This window comes from Toxotes jaculatrix, chromosome 8 (assembly GCF_017976425.1).
Source record: "Toxotes jaculatrix isolate fToxJac2 chromosome 8, fToxJac2.pri, whole genome shotgun sequence".
Classification (NCBI taxonomy): Eukaryota; Metazoa; Chordata; class Actinopteri; family Toxotidae; genus Toxotes; species Toxotes jaculatrix.
The window spans coordinates 12,013,154-12,034,491 of record NC_054401.1 but is presented as its reverse complement, the minus strand read 5'-3'; the positions used below and the strand labels follow the sequence as shown (position 1 = coordinate 12,034,491).

The window sequence follows — 21,338 nt, the reverse complement described above, 5'->3', positions numbered from 1 at the left end:
CCTCTGCTGTCACCTAACTGTCTTGAGCTGAGCTCGTTTGTTTCCAGGTTGTGACGCCTTTCAAAAATAAATAGGTGAATAAATAAATAAACAAATAAAGAGCGTCTTGTTTGTCCTAATTTAGATGTCTTATGAGAACTTTAGAGAGGAAATTTAATTTCAAGTTCCACCCAATTTCCTGTCTAAACTTGTCAAATGGTTTTATTAAGTATGTGTCAAAAATTTTCCAGTGTTTCACTAAAAAAAAAAAAGAAAGAAAATGAAAACGAATGTATCAGAACTTTGTCTTGTCTTTTTAATTATCCCATTAATCATCTCTGTCTCCCCTGAGATTTAGCTTGTGACCCTGCTGAGGAGCCTGATCCCCAGGTTGGAAACCACTGGATTAAAGAATGTAATATAAAGTGTTCATCTCAGGTAAATTCAGAAGTATATAATTAAATAAATCTTTCTGCACAGTGAGTACTTTTGTATTCTTAACTAGAAGTACATTTTGCTGATAATAACTCTATACCGTTACTTGGAAATGTCAAGAGACACTTTCTAATGGAATATTTTTACATTAATAGGTTGATGATTTTACTTAATTATAGTATCTGAGTACTTCTTACACCACTCGTCATCTCAGGCAAGTATGAGAATGGGCAGTCACAGTTTTCTTCCTTCTTTTCTTTTTCTTAGATTTATTTGAAATTTGTCTTATTTCTCTCTTTCAATTTGTTTTATAACTTGTTGCAATAATTAAACAAAATGACTCCAGCCAAGAGCTAGTGATGATGATGATACCAGACATGATGGTAGTGAGGACAACTGTGAACAACATAAATACCGTCCATCTTTGTATATTTTTAACAGCATCATACTTTTATTTTAGTGTAATAGTATAAAATCCAATACTTACTGTCCATTTAATGTTTGTAAATTGCTTCCCTGTCTATATTTAAATTAAAGACAGTGCTCCGTCATCTAACATTTTGTGTTGTGACTTGAGGTAAGTTGCTTTTTCTGTTCACATTCAGGTGCACTGTTGTTTTTCTGAGGGCAGAACAGTAAAATATTATCTGCGGTTTCTGTTTTAGTGAACTTCAGAGACCAAAATGATGAGAATGATTTCAGACAGAGTGCCCACTCTGTCTGAAAGAAGAACGGAAGAGGGAAGAATAAGTGAACCGCAGAGAGTGTGTTGTTCAACAGGTGACATTACTGCTGAATCTGAAGTGTGTGTGCTAGGGGTCAACTTACTACATTACATAAGGTCATAATGTTGCTTCAGTGTGAGCCAAAGGTACAGAAGGACCAGTCATCAACACCTCAGATAGAAATTGTCAGAATAGACGTCAGAGAATGAGCAATTAAAATCCTCGTTTTGCAAAACCTTAAAAGGAGTTTATCTGTCTAACCGTCACGTTGTGTCCGTGTTTGCATCTCCTGTTGAACTCTGACATCATGTGACTCATTGATAAAGAACTATAAAGATTTCACCCTGTCAGTATATTGCATCCTGTCATATTGTACTCCCGCTCTCATAATAACAACAATAATACAGTACTGGTGTTTAGTTTTTAATCCTGCTGTTAAAGTCCCTCACGTTTATTTTCATACCCAGTTGAAGCAAAGCAGTGGAGAATTGCATTTTATATCTTCGACAATGACAATATTTTAAGTTAAGACAGTAAAATGTCATTATAGGTACAGATGTGTCATATGTTTCCTTTAAAGAGTGTTTTTAACAATGTAATCGTGGGAAATGTTATTCCTGTGGTTTCACAGAGTGAACGGGTTGCCGACGCAAAGGTTAAAAGTGACTGAAACTCAAACCACACACAGCAGAGCACAAGACTACAAGACACTGCTGTTCTGGTTTGGTTTTCTTGCTTTTGATGATGAACCTTTTTTTTTTTTTTCGAAAGAGCCATGTAAGGAAAGATGACAGGCGTGTGAACATCTGTCTAACCTGTTTTTCCAAAATCTTCTTTAATCTTTAATTTTATGTACTGAATGACCCAAAAAGCAAAGTAGAAAACAAAAGCACAAAAAAAACCCAACTCTACAAAGTGATCTGTGGCAGTTTAATCGCACCACAGTAATACTACTGTCCTTCAAATGTTCAGTTTGTGTGGCGAGTACTCCTACAGTTGTTTGATTTTTGATAAACTTTTGTGGTACATTTTTGTTCAGCCTGACTGTGTTTCTATTATTTTGTTCACCTTCATTTACCTGAAATATAAAAATATTTTAACCTTGAAACTGAACATAAACAAACACATCAACACTACAAAAGTTACCAGAAATTACCAAAACTACTTTCTTTCACTATTAAAGAAAGTATTTTTACAGGACTGTTGTGTTTTATCTCCTATTTGGAGGCTCCAAATTTAGAGAATATGGAAGAGGATTAGGGCCACATCTGAAAATAAGAAAAAAAAAAAAAAAAAAAGAAATGAGAAGTTTAAAGTTAGAATTCTGACTTTTTTTTTCAGAATTCTATTTTCTTTTCCACATGTGGCCTTAATCCTCTTCTGTATAAAGATAATGCACTGTCCACATATTTTTTTCACCTTAACTTTGCCTAATTAGTGATGGAAAAAGTACACTTATCCTTTATTTATGTTGACATGACAAAACAACAGTTCTTCAAAATTCACTCTGTAGAAAAATAGCCTGTGTGAATGATATATGAATAAACATGGCATTGTTAGATTAATGCTGATGCACCAGTGTGAATGCAGCATTTTACTGTTGTACAGCTGGTTGAGTTGGAGCTACTTTTAATTACTTTACTTACAGTTTGGTAATTTAGACCAGTGGTTCACAACCTGGGACTCAGTCCCCTTCAAAAGGTCACGAGATAAATCAGAGGGTTCCTGAGATGATTAATGGCATAGGACATTTAACATTATTATTATTTTTTATTCTTCACATTATTAAAATGAAATCATCAGAGGGATACCTCTCTTTGGTAGGGCTGCTGAAAACTCATCTGAAACTTGGGAGATGTCCAAGCTTTTCTATAAAGTTTCACCAGTCAGAAGGTTGGCAAACACTGTTTAATCTTTAACAATGTACTGTATTGTATAAACTTACAATGTTTGGTGAGAGGAGCGAGGAGCAGGAGATGCAAGCGAGCCTGCTGTTTTACTTGAGGCCGCTGGGTGGTGCTCTCCTCCTTCATCATAACCACTGAATTTAAAGGAATCTTAAAGGAACAATCAGCGAGACCACTGAGACACCAACACGAAAAACAAGCAAAACAAAACAAAACAAAACAAAACAAAACAAACAAACAAACAAACAAAAAAAAAACCCCCACAAGACTTCATATCCCGACTCCTTCTTTTCCCCGTAGTTTTGTATTTTCTTGCCTCTCTTCTCTTCCGCTGTCGCTCTCTGCAGGTTCATCTGCCCTCGCTTCTGTGGAGCCTGGGTCTGCGGCTGTGGGCCACCTCCTCCCCCATAATTAGTCTCATTAATTATTATTATTAGTCTTACTATCATTACCTCTACTGTTATTGTTTTTATTGTTAGTAGTCCTATTATCACTCCTACTATGGTCTTCTTATTATGTTTACTCTTGTTATCACTGTCATTATGTGGAACCTGCTCTGTGCCATTGTCTTTCCTCTTGCTCTTGCTGTTGCACCCTCCAGCTCGCTCAACCCAGTCGAGGCAGAAGGCCCGGTTGTGCTCAAGGTTTCTACCTGTTTTAAGGGAGTTTTCCTTGCCACTGTCGACAAGTGCTTGTTCATGAGGAAAATGTTGGATCTCCGTAGATAATAATATAAAGATAACGGCGTAGACCTGATCCATATGAAAAGTGCCTTGAGATTACTTCTGTTACGATTCAGCGCTATATAAATAAAAAAGAATAATGTGTACTCATACTGTTATAGGTCTGTTTAAAGACCAATACAATGCACCTGTCATTTGTTCATGTGGTAAAAGTAACTTACTAACTGAGCCTTTAACATAATAGTGCTTGAATGTGAATATCAAAAGGAGATAAACAGAAAGAGTCTTTTCATTCACTGTGTTGGATGAATCAGCTTTTAAACCCTGAGCAAAACTAAAACCTGCATCTCATTTACACCGGAATCACCCTCTGTGTGCGGATGACAGGCAGAAACTCACACCTTTGTTTAACTCCTCACACTGATGACAGGCTAAAAAATCATGTCTTCTCTCAGGACCCTCCACTGTCAGTAACAACTCCCTCTATTTACAGCCTCACACTACCGTCTGGATAGAAAATAGTTTCAAAATAAAGGCAGGCTAGTTTAGGCACACGTCAGAACAATTAAATGCAATTCAGTGTTTAGTGGAATAGTTGCAGGAAATGTGGAGAACAATTGTCAGATAATCTAAACAATTTATATGAAAAAATGGCCAGAAATTAGAAAGAAAGTCTTTTAAGTATACTGACATCTATTTGAATTATCTATCAATATAATTATATAGATCATGTATATGAAAAGAAAGATAAATTATTCTATAAATTAACAAATAAACCACCATGTCTCTTAAACACAATCAACAAATACAGAGGTACTGTACTCTAATGCTCTAATGGTCAGCCATACGAGCTTTTATTTTGAAAGCTCCACCAGGAAGTTATATAACACTTGTTCATTGCGTTTGACTTGACAAATGTTTCTGTTCAACCCCTCCCTCGGTTGAGCAGCGGGTGATCCTCCGGACTGACGGAGACAGCTGGTCCTGCCCTGGTGCAGAGGGAGCGGAGCAGGGCTACTGCGCACCGCCGCCGGCCGCGACCACGGACTCGAGCCGGGGATGGCGTCGCTCGGCGTGGGGCTTCATCTCATCCGAAAGCGGGGAGCAGGCAGGAGCGCCGCGGTGGAGAGGAGGAACCTGCTCACGGTGTGCAGGTGGGAATTCCTCTCCTTTCATGACAAGGAAACGGCGCCTGCAGCCGAATTTCTGACGGCAGATTTGTTAATGCATATTTTCAGATGCGGGCGTTTGTGTGAGGTTAGCTTTAAAAGGAGAAAGACTGCAACCGCGACTCCATCCTTCATTTAAAATTTGACTTAATACGCACAGAGAAGAAAGTCACTTTGCGTCCCTTGGATGAGTTATATTAGAGTATGATTTAAACGGCTGGATGACTTCAGGTAAATTCTTCTATAATGTGTATTTTGTAAGTTAAAATAATCCTTTTCATTCACTCACACACACATTCGCATTGACGCCCACCACCAGCAGCCTCCACATCCCTCCATTTAACATTCATGCAGTTACATTTCAGTTTTAATCACCTTCATAATCACTTCTGTGCGGGATTAAGGCCAGAACTTTAGAAATACTGAGACCAGGAGTCCAGATTCCTTAAAAAATGAAGTAGGTAACAAAAACAATTTGTAAAATGATCTGTTTGTTATATATATATATTTCTTTCACATTTTTGTATTCATGTAATGGTATAAAGACACTTCCAGGAGTATTACTAAATGGAAAATTAATTAATTAATTGTCAGAACTCAAGTTTAAATATATGGGGTCTAGAAAACACTGCACAAGTTTGTTATTTTTCCTTTTTTTTGTATAATAAACAATAAACGTTCCCCTAAACAGTACTGAGGACATGACCTGAGGACGTGCCCTCAGTTTATTCCTCAGTGAATCTATAAATGATAAGCTGAACAATATGGAGCACTATGATAGACAGAGGTACACACGTCGCCTTTCTATTCCTCCTTCTCTCTGTGTCAGTTGTAGTGGAAATCTCCCTGTTCTGAGTAGTGATTTGTGGTCCCTTCAGTGCTTCTGGCACATGTCAGTGGCTGACTGACAGTCCCTGTGGTGCATTTGAAACAGATAAGTAGAAAGTGTCAGAGAATAGGAAGTGTTTTTTGTTTAATTTGTCTTGGCACCAGTAACAGATCACAAAACAAACTGATAATGCACCACCTGCTCCAGCTGGTGTCCACTCAGTCATTTGTTTATTTTTTTTTAAGGTATGAATCTAGCAGGTGACAGCGTTGTCAGGCTTGGTGGTGTGCCTTCCTCCGTTTACGTCACTTCAGACAAGATGTGAAGGGGAAGTAATTAGACACAGGTGCTCCTTGCTGACTGCTGACCACTGTGGCCCTTTCCTGGCTCTTTCTGCCTCCACACCAGCCATCAACTCGCTGATTGGCACAAGCGGAGGAGGGAAGGGAGAGAGAGAGACAGAAGAGGGATGGCAAAATCTGGCAAAATGATTGAAGAGAAGACAGAAGTGTTTTGCTGAGAAAAAAAAAAGGAGTGAAAGAAAGACTCAACAAAGCAGAGGGAGGGTATCAAAAACACGGTTTCTCCCTTTTAATACTCTTTATGCTTTAAGATTGGAAATGAATCACCTTATCCCACACTAACAGTATCATTCAGAGCTGAAATGATCAGTAAATTAATTAAACAGTAAATCTACAGAAAAGACAGCATTCCTTTGATAGTTCTTTTGCCAGTTGGAGTCTGTCATTCTTTATTTGGCAAGTTCTGTATCTATGATTAAGCTGCTTTTCTATCTCTCAGGGAATTAAGCTTGATGTGTTGATGTTCTGATGGTGTGTTCACTTTTGGTCTGCTTGACTGTGCTTTGGATAAAACTGATCCGATTTCTCCAAAGTGTTTTAGAGTCCATGCACTGACCCCTTCGAAACCTTTAGTGTAGCCATGACTCGGCACAGATAAAGCCCCACTTTGCTTAAAATAACATCCTGACTTCATTCACTTTCACTTTCACTTTGCTCTGATGCCATTTTCCCACTATCACAATGCTACTTAGTGAGCAACAATCTGCTAGAAACTTGAGGCATGGTCTTATTTGTAACAGGTGTAAGTTGCTATTTATATTCTGTATTGGCTTGATCCAGGTTTTTGATTTAAACTGATGTTTAACACTGAGTGAAATATTTTCCACGTCCTTTATATACGATCAGTTCTGGATGTCTTACACACAATTTTATAGAAATTCCCCCCCTATTTTAGCCTGATGTGAACTATCTTTGGAAGCTCGAAGATTATGAGAGTTTAAACTTCAGTGGATTTGAACAGTGTTTGTCTGCACAGTGTGAGCTCGTATTGACTGGCTCACCAGCAGGCTGCTGCAGAGAAATTACTATTAGATCACTGCTGGAAGCAAGTGTGAGAGGGAAGGCGAGACCTTTTTGTAGGTACTGCGTTAGCTTTCAACACGACTATCACATCTGTCATTAAAATGATGCCACTTGTTTTTTAATCTCATGTTCTCTGGATGCTCTGTTCTGTTGTGGCTGATGAGATCCAGTAATGCATTAAGAAAAGTAATTGTATTATCCCCATTTAACACCGAGCAGCTGTGACTGAAGACACCAGCTCCATACTTCATCATAAACCCTTCAGATTTTAGTGTTTGGACACCACTGTTACTTTTTGTACAAACTGCCAGTTAAAAATTTGGTAAACACTCCAGTTGAAATTAATAGAGCAGTTGAAGCATCATCTTAATTGTAAGTACTTAAATTAGGCATGTATAAGTAAGGTGGAAATAAAATGTTTGACCTCGATGTTTTGAATTTAAAATCATCTCATCTCTCTGCAGAAGTCCAAGTCATGTGTCTTAGGCCACAGAAGCATCTATACTTGTTTTGATGGTGTGATAAATGTGTTTGAGAGATTTCACAACACATCAGCCTTGTTACTCAGTGTCTTATCTACACTGCTGAAATGGATGCTTCTTTATGGCATCAGTCATTCATGCAGTCAGGTTTGTGGTGTGGTTTTTTGTTGATGTGTTGTAGATTTTTTTTTTTTTCTTCTTGGTTCAAAGATTTTGTTTTACAGGCAGGGCACAGGTTCACATCTGAATTGAAGGTCTAAGGATGCTGTATATATATATTTATATTTTTAAATATAGATACTATTGATATGGTTGTTTGATATGATGTTTTTGTGTGTAATCGCCACAGTCTCTCCCCCTAAGTGTCAGAACAGGCAAGCCAGCATCTTCCTCTTCCATCTTGTATCCACTCAGAGGAGCCATAAAAAATGTTGCTTCAGTGGTGAAAATCTGTTGTTGTTGTTGTGTATTTATTTGTTTGATTCTTTAACAGGGACGACACAGATAAACACCGTCACATACAAATAAGCAGTGTAAGAGAAGTAATGTATATAGGGCGTCTAGCTGAAGCCAATTTGTGGCCCCCCCATTCCTGGTTAGGCTTTTAAATTGCACATACCTCCACAGCTGGCTTTTTTCACATCACTTATTTTGACTTGTCATAGTAGGAAAAACGCTGACGAACAGTGTCTCGGCTCTATTCAAGTGTCCCTGTAAGACTAAATGGAATCCAGCCATCATTCATTTTATTATTTACACCTGTGCCTTTCCTGCCGTGACATGTCAAAGTGAAAAAAGAAAAAAAAAAAGAAGAGAAAAGAAAAAGGAAGCGAATCAGCTGAAATAATGATGCCTCAAATCGGTGTCCTGTTTGTGTTTGAAGGAATAACCACTTGTAAAATTTAAAAGTACATTTTCTGGCAGTTGATGAGTTGTTGCATCACAGGTCCATGGAGGTGAGTCACGTCTCTCATTCATGAGCATGACGTGAAAAAAAAATCATTCACTATTTTTTTTTTTTTTTGAAAAGGGAACAAAGCTGATGTTGATTATTGTTTTCAGTTGCCTAGGAACAGGGTTATCATGGTTTAAACCACTCAAACGCCAGTATTGTATACTTGAGTTCAAAAACACAATGTCAGGAGTTACCTTTGTATGCAGTATACACCTGTGTGGGTGGTCATTATTCAAGATGTGTTTAGGCTTTAAGGACCTTTTAAATCTCAGGCTGGTCGACACTAAAGGGATTGCTTTATTCAGCTGATTCAATGGAAAGATCAATTCATTTGACCTATGTGTGTTAAAAACCATCTTCACAGTGATATAATTTCCATGACAAATACAATAAGTAGTACATCACCATTACTCATGGAAATAAGCAGAGATTTGCCTTCTGTCACAGGAAGCACACGCACTGTGGTCACCCTGCTGCTAAGCAACGCGATAGAGAAGCCGAGTGAGATATGAAGTCAGATTATTTAGTTTAAGGGCTGCGCACGATTTGGCAGAATTTACAGGATACACACACACACACACAGTCTCACGGACACACATTGCAGGCTTGTCCATTAACTCTCCTTCCTGCCTAATTAGCTGAAACCAGATTAGACGGAGTCGGTCGGTGCACATGACTGTCATACAAGGCTGCACATTGTTACTGGTTTGAACACAGGAGATTAATCAGAGACTCATTATAAACACAGAGGCCACGTGTTTATTTTCTTTGAAAGAAAATGAGCATCGCACTGTTTGTTTAATGTTAATGAAGATGATTCCTCTTTATGAGATATCCTGCCTTTTAGTCCCTGGTTCATGTCAAGCTCCAAAAATGCTGGATCCTGTTTTGCTCAATGCAACCAGTGGCTTCTTTTTGTTTGACCCTAGAACCTTTTTTCAAACTGAATGTCCCCAGTTTGTACTGCAGTTTTTGTTAAAAAAAAAAAATTCCTGTTGGCATCCTCTTTACTACATACTCTCCGAGTAAAATTGGTGTAGTTGCTCTTTAAGCTACAGGCCCAATAACTGATTTTAATACCAGTGTGTACATCATTTTTTGTGTTCAGGTTTTCAGTGAAGACTCTGCTGGACCGTTCCTGTTTTGAGACAATAGATGACTCATCCCCAGAGTTCATTAACTTCGTTTCCATCCTGGAGCACATCCTCAATCATCGACTCAAAGGTAAAAAAAACCCCCAAAACTTCTCCATAAATGAAGATACATAAAAAACACATCACCAAAAATCAACTCAAACAAGCAGGCAATTAACATCAATACAAACATGCAATATTAAGGCAATATAATTAGTCATTTTTGTCTTTATTTCAGAGTTGATAGCAGAGTGACAGGAAACATGGGAGAAAGAGAAGGAGAGAGAGATGGATGATGTGTGATAACTGTCCCCAGAGGGAAATGAGCAGGGGACATTATGATTGTGTCTTAGACTGCTGACCCATCAGGGCGCCCCAATATGCAAAAATTTAACGTGAAATTGCAGTGACTCACTGCGCTAAATCTCATTTCCTGTTATTGAGATTAGATGAAGCTGATCTGAACACCAATATTTGAGACTAGACTCCCACTGCTAACAGCCACAGAAAGTAATTTGTGTTATTTCAAAATTATTTCTAGGTTAAAAAAAAGTCCTTCTTTGCAAGAATTGCTTCATCCTTCATTTTGTAAAACAAGTGCAAAGTTGCTTCGTGCATCTTTAAAATTAAGAACAGTTTGAATTCAGATTCATGTTTGTATGAATCTCTGTTTCTGTCTCTCTTTTACTCAGGTCAGACAACTTGGTTTGGCTATGAGAGTCCTCGGAGTTTCTGGGATTACATAAAAGCAGCCTGCAGTAAAGTCTCTCATAATTGCATCCGAAGCATCGAGAGCATGGAGAACGTGCGATCATCGAGAGCTAAGGTGAGGCGGAAAACATCACGGGGTATTGGCCTGAAGCCTATCAGATTTAATTATCTTGGGCAGCAGGGGAACAAAAGAGCTTGGGTCTCCAAAACAATTACAGAGACTACATTTGATAATTGAAAAATGTATTTATTGATTTATTTAGCAAATTTACCCATACTTTAACAGATATAATCAATATCATTTTTATATACAGCTGCTCTACATCTCCTGCTTTGAGCTCAAATGTGTCCTGACCTACAGCACACATGCAATGCAGAATCAGGCATTTGTGATTTTAGCTTACTTTGCATTATCCTCTTGGAGAAAGAACAAAGGGAACATAGTCAAATAAAAAAAAAAAAGTTAAGAACACACATTCTCAGAAAACGTGACTCAGTCTTTCCCTGCAGTAAGAGAACAAACGGCTGGAGCTAAATGTGTTCTGCAAACAGGCTGTAGGTGAGAACAAGACTCGCTGTCACACACCCTCTCAGGTCATGAACTCAGTTTTTCAGGAATCAGAGGAATCAGCGGCTTTGCCTTTTAAACATAAAGGCAATTTTTGAAATTATGACTTTAGCCTTTCAACTCATTTTGTAGGGTTTATAGTCATAAGACCTGCTGAGCTTACAAAGGACTTATTGAAGTTTTAATTCCAGTAAAGAACATAAAATAAACCAGGAAAGGTTTTACATGATTTCTATATGCATAACATTTTGATGGCAATGTTGATCTGAGAGTTGATCCATCATTTTGGTCCAGATTGAAATATCTCAGCAACTATTCGATGGATTGCAGTGAGATTTTGTGCAGACATTCATCGCTTCCAGGTGACGATTCCTACTGACTTTGGTGATCTCATGACTTTTCCTGTAGTTTCCAGTAATTCTGTTTATACTCTTGGACTTGTTAATCTGTATAGTGTGTTACTGCCTGATAATATAAGCTTCTACTAACCATTAAATGTTTGCTTCCCCTCTCTGCAGGGTAGGGCATGGATCAGGGTGGTCCTGATGGAGAAAAGACTGTCTGAATACATCTCATCTTCACTGAGGGACTTCAAAACCACCAGGTCTTAATGGCACACATTTTCCCCCTCAACCCAGTTATAGACATTTTATCAAAGCAAGTGTATTTATGCTGCAGGTTAATTCAGACCTTCTTACTCTTGAGCTCAAGCAGTCTGTGAACACACATCTTGCCGGTGCCTTAGTCAGCTCTGTTTTTCTTTTTAATTTTCAGTAACTTGGTAAGATCTGGAGGAGTGTGAGCTGAATTCATGCCAGTAATGTGCGTACATGTGTTGACTCTAGGAGGTTTTACGAGGATGGAGCGATCATGCTGGGAGAGGAGGCGGGGCTGTTAGCGGACACGCTCATCGGCCTCAACACCATCGACTTCAGGTACCAATCATGTTCTGCCGTCAGTCCTTTTTTCTTTCCCATTATTGGCAGTGTGTAACTTTTTCTAGGGTTTTTTAGGGTGATCCAAAAGCCTTTTGTCTCAACAGACAAGAGACAGTTTTCCTGTGTTATTTTGTACATATGCTGCCAGGGTTTGTTAGACTTTTACCAAAGCCACATGACCTGATTTGGCATTGCTTGTGATTGATGATGATTATAAACTCAGGCAGTGACTTAATAATAATAATTACAGTGTAGTCGGCTGGCGATCAGCATTTGTTTTGCGTTTAGAAGAAATATAAGGCAACTGCTAAGAGACTAAGACTAAGAGGCCAGAGAGTTGCTGCCTACATTGCAGGTGTATTAGTTGCAGACACTGCAGAATTATGTGATGGGGGCAAGATGGAGCACTTATATAAAGTACATCATATATAGTACCTAACACAAGGAAACTGCATTAGCAGAGGAGCAGTGATCCTGAGTGGTGAATTAAACACACTTGATGTGATATTTGCTGACCACTACTATGACCATCAAGTTAAATCAACACTTCCTTCTCTACAAAAAAATATTTTATCTTCACTAAACTTGAACAAATTCCCATTTACTGCAGGACGTCGATGCTGCCTTAGATGATATATTGAAATTTGCAAAAGAAACATTTGCGTTTTCAATCTTTCTTTTGATAGACATTAATCCTAAATAATGCTTTCTTAAAATGTAAACTAATATAAAATCACATAGAAGATTGGAAATTAGTTTAAAAAAAAGTAGAATTTGTGCATTTGGTAAAGCAGTAGTTGGGTTCACAGCTCTAGTTTAGGCATTTTAGATCAAATTAAACATTCTGGGAAAAGCTCAAAGGGCATCAGGAGACAAACCATCATCCAGCCCCACTGAAAGGACCTACAGGTTACAGTGCCAACAAAAAAAATAGTTAAATGGAGAAAACCTGTGAGAGTTTCTGTTGAGTGTAGTATAAATACACCTGTATGTGCAAGATTCAATTTTTAGTCAGTCGATATTGTATCAAAGCCTCTAAAACGAAAACAAAGGAACAATCCAAGTATTTCTGTGAAAAGGTGATTGAAAAGCACAAGTCAGGGGATGGATGCAGGATCATTTTCAAGTCACTGAACATCCTTCAGAGTCCCATTGAACCAGTTATTAAAGCTGTAAATCTGCCTCCAGCAGAGTGTCTGTGGAAGAAGACAAGACAAGTGAGGGCGGAAACCAAAAGACGTTTACAATGACAGTTCATGCTGTCAATTGTTGCCCCTCACACAACCACATACTGTAAAAGGGGAGACAGTGCTTTGATTTTCCATTCTATCTTCTCTTTAAGCTTCTGTCTGAAAGGGGAGGGTCTGGACGGCAGCTGCCCCGCCGTGATTGACTACACACCTTATCTGAAGTTCACTCAGAGGTAGGACATATCAATTAACACCCACTACACAGTTCGTCATCAGTGTACGGTACCTGTGATATTGATCTCATAAGCTGATTAGACATTTCATGCATTGGTCAAAGAGCCTGCATCTCCTCACATGAGGGCAGTATTAGATATTACAAAGTCATATTTATTGGGATTTATTGGGATTCTAGAGCAGATTTGTGAATAATCATGTAAAAGTTTTGACTGTGAGGTGCAAGGGACATTTGGCCCAGGAGTGAGGGGGAGATTTAGCTCACTGGCTAATGTTTTCCTGCCAACGCTGTATTGGTTATGCACTAATATAAGGCACACCATGGTTCCCTGTGCAGCGCAGACAGCATCAGCAGTGATGAGGAGGAGATGAGGACTCTGGGCAGCAGCGGCAGTGAGAGCAGCACCCCCGACAAAACAGCCACCGCCGCCTCCATCTTCACCGAGCAGAGCAACTTGGTCAGCAAGTGCAAACGCTTCGAGCAGAAGTATCGCATGGCGCTGGAGCAGAAGGTATGTCCCGAGTGTGTTTAATGTGTGTGAGTTATTTCTTGATAGATAAATTGGACGGTAATGTGTTTTTTGTTTTTTTTTGCCAGTGTGACATTTTCCTCAATGTCTGCATAATAATTAGAGGCTCAAATAGTGAAATGCCAGGAGGAAATGAGCTCTGTGAAGAGCAATTTTTTTTTTTACACAAATACACATTCAGCTTGATGCTGTTTCTTGCATATAAAACATCAGTGATGTGTCTTTCTTCTGTGGCTTTGGCTGTTGGTCTCTATAACAAAAAATTTATCTGTGTATTCATACAGCAGTGCCTTCGTGGCATTAAACAAACAACTGAAAGACAGTGTGTGTCTGTGTGTGTTTGCCTGCCTCAGGGTTACCTGGAAGAGCTGGTCCGTCTACGAGAAGCCCAGCTGTCGGAGGCCGTGTCTCATAACAAAGCTCTTCAGCAGAGCCTAGCAGACACACACCTGTCCCACACACTGGAGAAGGAACAGCTTGAGTACATCATACTGGAACTACAGGACCAACTGTGAGTTCATTCTCCTCTGTGTGTGTGTGTGTGTTTTTGTGTTTGTCAGCGAGTGCATGTGAGGTCGCTGACAATTAGGTGGAGAGGACTTGGCATCAGATCCAGCTGTGAATTTGACATTCAGGACACAGCAAGATGCCTGGAGGTTGCAGGTGGTTTGTTATTTGTGCGATGTTGAGTCAGTCGCACTCAGTGCTGCTTTTAGCCAAGAAGAAAAGCTGCATCAGCACTGTGTCCTTCCATGAATGCTCTCATCAGTGAGAAAACTCTCTCTTGGTTTCAAGTTGCTGCCAGCGTAAATCTTTTTATTGTTATTTGTGTCTTAAGTGACTGCATTTGTGTGGCTGATATTTCTCACTGCTCCTTTTTTTTATATTTGAAGAGTCAGTAAATTTTTTTTTTTTAGTCTGGACACTGACTGTTGTTTTTAGGACCGTGCTGAAGAACAATGATTTGCGGTCCAGACAAGAGTTGACAACCCATCTGACCAATCAGTGGCCGTCTCCTGACGCCTTGGATGCCAGCGCTGTTGCCTTGGACACACTGCTTCACAGGAAGAGCACAGGACAGTGGGAAGAGTATGTAGATGAGTTCACATCCTCTAGCTTCCAAGTCTGGTTGTGTGTAATGCTGCAGCTGATGATTATTACTTCATTACTTTAAATTACAATGAATCTGGGCCCAGAGGGTGTTTTGATAATTTCCTTGATTTTCCAATACTCAAATTTTGCAGGAAGAGTTTCCACAGTCTGGAGCAGCTGTCTGCAGACATGAGCCTCTCCCAGACCTCTCTTGAACCGTCACACGCTCTGAGCCTTGAGGCCAGGTCAGCCAGCACACAGTGGCCCCACCAAGGTACGTCTCCTCCTGCAAGTATGCGCCGCTGTCAGGAAGGTCTCCTGACCTGATCAGAGTACTAACTGCGTGTACGATCTCATTCAGATAAAGAGGAAACTCCTTCTCTAAGAGGTCTGTGTGGCTCCCTGACCTCCGTCGCCAGCTACAAGTCTCTGGCCAGCCTGAAGTCCAGCGAGTGTTTGGCCAGTCCTGCAACAGAGATTAGCAGCCCAGGTATCACTCCTTCATAGGGAATGAAGAAAAAAGAAAAGAAAAAAAAAGAGCACCACCAGGGGCCAGACAATCCAGGAACTTTCTCAGTGTAGGTGATATTGATTTATTGTTTGTAGAAGTTTATGTTCTGTATGTGGAGATTTAACAGATGGACTTCAGGTTTGCAAGTTGAGGATCTTGTGTAGCATGTTCTTTGAATTGTGACTGAAACACTGCTCAAAGTCTGACTTAGTGCAGGGGATCTAGTAAGCCTCATAAGATTCATCGGTAAGTGTTTTGTTTATTTCATAAGTGTTTTTATCTGTGGGGCATCATTTTTTTCTTTCTTGGAGAAGAAATTAAAACAATAGAACGTTTCTGTATGAATTACCACGTCACTTTACATTGTTGAGAAGACAGTGATGAACTTGTGTGTCTTCACTCCTGTTTAAGGTGGTTTTACTGCAAGCTGAAAATATTGAGTGTGTCAGATCAGTTTAGGAGAAAACATAAAATAGTGTTAAGCCTTGGACAGTGTTTGATCCCATTTCTCACTATGAATTGTTACTGCTGTTAAAAGGATCCTTTAATATCCTCTGTTCTGTTACTGCTGCTGTTGAATTCCAATACTTGTTTTTTTTATCTACTCATTTCTTTGATTCATGATGGTGAATGTACCTTCACTTTTGTCACATTATGTTATCAAAGTTCTGCATAATGTAGTTTCACATTTTGTTCTCAGGTGTAAATGTTCTTGTGCCTTTTCTTTATGTTGTCAGATGTTGTGTATAATGCAGTATCACGTGGTTTGTTCTCAGGTAATGACCACAATTATTATTATTATCCACCCTTTAGTTCTGGGTTTAGCTTTAGACTATTGTTATTATTCCCTTTAATTATTCAACTGTAGTATTTTACTTTAATGGCTAGTTGCAACAAATAGATCATTCCTTCAAATCTGAATAATATTTGTTTGGACTCTGTAATGGATATCTTGCAAAAGATATTATGAGATTCACAAACAAATGTATTTACAGAATATCAGTATAATGTAATCTGTATTATTGGTGACTAGCCAAGCACCACAACAGTGAACTCATCACTTTGCCTTTAGCTTATTCCAGCAGTCATTTGCACAGACATACAGCAGATGTTTTACAGATTTTTTTTTTTTTGCTTTTTTATTCTTCATTTTGAATAAACTCCACTTGCTAAAACAGTGAAAGTTTGCAATTCATAGTTGACCTTCTTTCATACAATGAACAGGTGTGTTTGGAGATAAACCTTACATAAAGCCAGTTAATGAAAACAAATTTCCAAAAGCCGTCACTTTTTCATTAAGTTTACATTTGTCACAGTTATGCAGTCTCTTGCCAAACTGAAAAAAATACACTCACATAACTTCACACTCCTTCTACTGGCACTGTACTGACTTTTGTGTGCGTTTGTTTCTCTGACACAAACATGTATATTCACAGGTTACACAGGATTGCAGCAGAAGTACAAAAACATGGAGATCCTCTCTTAATGTTGGGAGAAACACTGACACACAGAGGAAGAAAATGGAGATTCATCTTTCATCTCTAATGTAAGGACTTCCATCACAGCGCTCATGATCCTAGTGGTGGAGCCGGTGCTGTGGGACGCAGGTAATTACATATTATGAACAAAACTGTGGCTGCCATCTGCTGGCTGTTAAATGCATCTAACATCATGTGATCTGAACAATGATTAGATGAAAAAGCCTTTTTTTCAGCTGTGCAAACAGGATTTAAAGCAATGAACATAAACCATAGAATATTTAAATTATAAATACTATAATAAAATGATTTTAATATAAATTTTGATCATCTAAAATACTGCAGAAAAAGGCCATGTACTTTATTTTTTTCACTGCCATTTCTGCTTGTTTTTTTTTTTTGTTTGTTTTTTTAATTTGGCAACATTAGCTTTTTCCTTCCAAGTATATTCTAGCAGTAGTCGTAGTGGCGTTTGGTTTGGAGAGAAATGGCGGGAAAACGTTCAGGTGTTACTGGTCTGCAGCGGCCTGAGTATCCTCTCCTGGTTGTGCTTGCGGAAAAAGGCTTTTCCAAACTCGTAAGTGCTGATCATGATGGCGCAGGCCGGAGCCACTTTGATCAGCCTGGGGAGGAAACCTGGCCGAGAGACAACAAATAAGAAAAGAGATTAACATATTATTTAGTAAAGTATAACTGTAATGGTTCACAAAATACCACAGAAGTGTCTACCTGCAAACAGCCCACTGAAGCCGTCCTGTGCCACAATCCTGCTCATCACACAGAAGGTAGAGGATGAGACCCGACACGACACTGAAAAGACAAGAACACTCGTCAACATAAAATGACCCATTAACTTCATTTGAAAACTAACCATAATGGACATAGGTTAAGTAATGTAGAACAGTGGTTCCCAATGTTTTTTTGTCTGACACAGCCCCACAGTCCAATCAGATGAGCCCCCAGTTGTTCAATTATGTGGTATTTTATGGTTTTCTATATACAAGGACAATAAATATGCCAAAGATCCGCCTGAAACGAAATTTTAATTCCATTTATGTGTTGATTTTCCTCATTAACACAACTATGTGGATATATTTGTTTTTACAAAATCATAATTTCTGTTTCTAAAAATAACCAAATTTCTAAAATACCCCTTGGTAACTGCAGGAGCACCCCTGGGCTACATGTACCCCCGGTTGGGAATCACAGATGAAGAACATTTTTGATCTTTAGAAGTATTTACTAATAAAATGACAATAATGAATTAATGCCATAATTACAATTCTTTGCTTGTAGCTCTCCCAGCTCCACCTGCCTTCTCGTTTTGACAACATCGAAAGGTAATGTTACAATGGACGCAATCTGAAACAAATGGAAATATCAATTAACAAACTGCAGATTACAGTTTACTTCTGAACTGAAATGTTTGCTGTTACGTTGTTTGCTGATGCACTTACAGAACCAGAAACCGCTCCAGATATGAAGGTGATGGTGAATGTGGGTTCTGTTGTGTTGTACCGCTGACACAGCCAGCTCTTGCCCTTCTCGTAGTTGTACCAGTACATTGCTGAGAAGGGCACGTCTCGGAGCAGCGTGGGTCCCAAACCTCTCCACAGAGACAGCCACCCCTCTGCCTCCACGGCTGAGCGGATGCAGTCGGTCAGCTCCCTGTACGACTGTTTCTGAGACTGCAGCTTAGTGCGGATCAGCTCCAGAGGGCTAATCACTGTCGCTGAACCCACTGACATGCACAGGACAAAGACAAATCAGAGATGTTAAGAAAAAACAAAAAAAAAAAAACATACATTCTATCCTAAGTGCTGGAGAGAAAACCCCATTTTTCAGGTTAATGGACTGCTGTATTTTAAACTGTATCACTTAATGAAATTATTAACATGTTGCCTGCTACGGTAATTGTAGTCCTCTTTGCTAACAGTGCTTTTTAAAAGTGTTTCTAATAACCGCTTACAGGCAGTTATTAAAAAGAGATTCAAAGTCAGCCGGGATCACAGTATCTCACACAATGTTTTCAAAATTAAATCTAGAGTTGGATGGAATGATAGATACCCAGGGCTGTAGGGCAAAAAGTATGGGTGGTTGCCCTTTGAAATTAATCTGTTAAATAAACCTCCAACATCATTAAAATACTGCTTTAAGTGAACGATGCTGATATAAATTCATTCTCTAATACTAATGACTGAAAAGGTGCCTTTTTACAGGGTACATTTTTGCTAAATAGATATTTTCCATTCTGTAAACTATTACTAAATATAAACAATATAAACTGATGTTAAAGCTTGTGTCCGTCAAACTGTTAAGGCTGGAATCTGTCCTGTTGTCTTCAGTGCTGTAACAGCTGCATAGCTCACCTCTAGCAATAGCTCCAGCCAGAAGAGGAGCCTCCTCAGCATAGGTGTCCATTCTGACCCGGAGTGCTGCACACAGCTGGTCGTAACACGTGAAGTAGATCACTGTAGCTGGAACTGCCATCACACTAGAGACAGCATGTATGGAAAGTAAACACAAATCATGCTCCCCTTACAAATTATTCTATTATTATATTTTAAAAAAGATTATTATTATCATTATGATATTAATTACAAAAATTAATCTTTGGTAATCAGCTTTTGAGAAAACCTCAGGTGGTTTGCCACTAATTGGTACAACTTCAAAAGAAAGCACCCTTAATGAGTGCATCGGCTTCAGGCTAAATGACCGATGACCAACCACATTTTCTCCGTAACTCAGCTTTAAGAGGAGAGTGAGCAGAATGAACAGCAACAAGGGAAATAACACACACACACACACACAGAAGACTTCAAAAACTCACAGCGTTGGAGGTAGACCACTCCATAATGCCTTTATTCCCTCTCGGCGTACAATTTTGACAAAGGCATCCTGCAGAGAGGCAGAGTGTAGAGTCAGTGCATAGACATGTGCTGTTTAGCTGTCAGTTTTTTTAATCATTACATGACTGTACACCTCTGCTTCACACACAAGAATAGGCTCTATCACTCACTACTGAGTCTAGACTTTCATATAACAGTGAACAGTGTATGGTTACAAGCAAAAGGTGTGTGAAATAGTTTTACCAGTGTGCCACTGAAGTGACCGGGGGCTTTGTACCAGGCCTTGGAGTTGCCATTTTCACACACACATATGTGGTCCATCAGTCCATTACAGTAGACAAAGCATTTACCTAAATATTGAAAAGACATATGTAGTCATCTAATGTTTACGGTACTATGGGGCCATATAAAAGACAATGTTAGATCATATTCATCATACCTTTGGGGAAGGGATTCTTCTGTGCTTGAAGTCTGATCTTCACAACATCCAAAGGTGTGACTGAATAAAGAAAAAGGTCTTTTAAAGTTGTAGCACACAAATTAAAAACAACGATGTGTGATGAGAAATCATTTGAAGTATAATGTTGCGGTATATAAACCAAATCAAGTCAAAACCCCAGTCTGGTTCTCTAACGCAAAAAAGACAACATCAGGTGTTAAGTCTGAGTATCTCACCGAACAGAGATGTAAGGATGGCACCGGAGCAGGACGCCACCATCTGCTGGAGTGGAGTAATGCCAGAACTGGCTACAGGAGCAGAACTTTGACCACTCATGTCTTCATAAAACAGAAAGACACAGCTCGACATTAGGCCTAATTTCACATGTACTTTAATTATGATATATACGACAACTTGCTTTGCCAAATAAACTAGTTGGTGGCCATAGAAACGCTGACATAATGATTACAGCATCGTCCCAGTGAGCAGTAACATGACATGATGAAGAGAGCTATCAGGCTAACCTGAATTAGCTAATTAGCTTAGCCAACTTCCTACCTGCTAAAGCTTCTCAGCATCCAAGAAATCTTCCGTGAGCACACACATCCCTTTCGGGGTTTTTAGTTTCTTTACAGTGCGCGAGTTACTGCTGTCCTACAAACTCTAAAAGGAAAGCGGGGCTTAAACACGTGTGTATGTTCAGGGGACAGTAACTCCAGCTAGCTCAGTGTACACTGCAAACATTACATGATGATGATGATATTTGTTACGTAATATCAAATTCAGTAGAGCACATTCTTCTCTTTTCGTTTATCTTTTTTTTTTTAGATTAAATGCAAGAAAGGATAAAAACACGCACCCATATAGAGCATAAGCTATTTCTGTAAATGAAAAACTTTTGATTTTTTTTTTTATGTCTAGTTCTTTTATTTTACTTTACCGTAATGTGGAAACATCACATTCAAACACAAAGAGGGTGTTTACTTATTTTCAGTGTTGCCAGGTTTGAAGAGTTTCTGTAAAACGCCGATTTCTCCGTTTCTCAAAGGTGTGGATAGTAAGGTTAATTTAATCAAACAGAGAAAAGATTTGTTACAGCTATTTTATAATTCCATT

At 39.0% G+C, this 21,338-nt stretch overlaps 2 protein-coding genes across 2 annotated transcripts; one reads left to right on the top strand and one right to left on the bottom strand.

Moving 5' to 3' along the window:
* Positions 1–4,705: 4,705 nt before the first annotated feature.
* Positions 4,706–16,647, top strand: rundc3b (RUN domain containing 3b). Its single transcript, XM_041044888.1, has 11 exons — positions 4,706–4,883; positions 9,658–9,773; positions 10,375–10,508; positions 11,480–11,565; positions 11,807–11,896; positions 13,242–13,322; positions 13,661–13,835; positions 14,207–14,364; positions 14,796–14,942; positions 15,098–15,219; positions 15,307–16,647. Exons 1-11 carry the CDS (start codon positions 4,789–4,791, stop codon positions 15,450–15,452), a joined length of 1,350 nt encoding a protein of 449 aa, XP_040900822.1. The 5' UTR covers positions 4,706–4,788; the 3' UTR covers positions 15,453–16,647.
* Positions 16,648–17,279: 632 nt separating this feature from the next.
* slc25a40 (solute carrier family 25 member 40) lies at positions 17,280–20,970 on the bottom strand. The gene is made up of 10 exons (XM_041044889.1): positions 20,781–20,970; positions 20,459–20,560; positions 20,223–20,282; positions 20,027–20,133; positions 19,765–19,832; positions 19,304–19,428; positions 18,392–18,675; positions 18,215–18,296; positions 17,664–17,744; positions 17,280–17,570 (listed from the first exon to the last, which is right to left on the bottom strand). Exons 2-10 carry the CDS (start codon positions 20,556–20,558, stop codon positions 17,437–17,439), a joined length of 1,041 nt encoding a protein of 346 aa, XP_040900823.1. The 5' UTR covers positions 20,559–20,560; positions 20,781–20,970; the 3' UTR covers positions 17,280–17,436.
* Positions 20,971–21,338: the final 368 nt, after the last annotated feature.

What these genes read in the sequence shown, in the direction of transcription:
- rundc3b (XM_041044888.1), top strand. Translation starts at nt 4,789, where the DNA reads ATGGCGTCGCTCGGCGTGGGGCTTCATCTCATCCGAAAGCGGGGAGCA. An exon ending in TGCGATCATCGAGAGCTAAG is followed by an intron (nt 10,509 to 11,479) that starts GTGAGGCGGAAA and finishes CCCTCTCTGCAG; the next exon opens with GGTAGGGCATGGATCAGGGT. An exon ending in GCATGGCGCTGGAGCAGAAG is followed by an intron (nt 13,836 to 14,206) that starts GTATGTCCCGAG and finishes TGCCTGCCTCAG; the next exon opens with GGTTACCTGGAAGAGCTGGT.
- slc25a40 (XM_041044889.1), bottom strand. Translation starts at nt 20,558, where the DNA reads ATGAGTGGTCAAAGTTCTGCTCCTGTAGCCAGTTCTGGCATTACTCCA. An exon ending in CATCCTTACATCTCTGTTCG is followed by an intron (nt 20,283 to 20,458) that starts GTGAGATACTCA and finishes TTCTTTATTCAG; the next exon opens with TCACACCTTTGGATGTTGTG. An exon ending in GGCTGGAGCTATTGCTAGAG is followed by an intron (nt 18,676 to 19,303) that starts GTGAGCTATGCA and finishes TGTGCATGTCAG; the next exon opens with TGGGTTCAGCGACAGTGATT.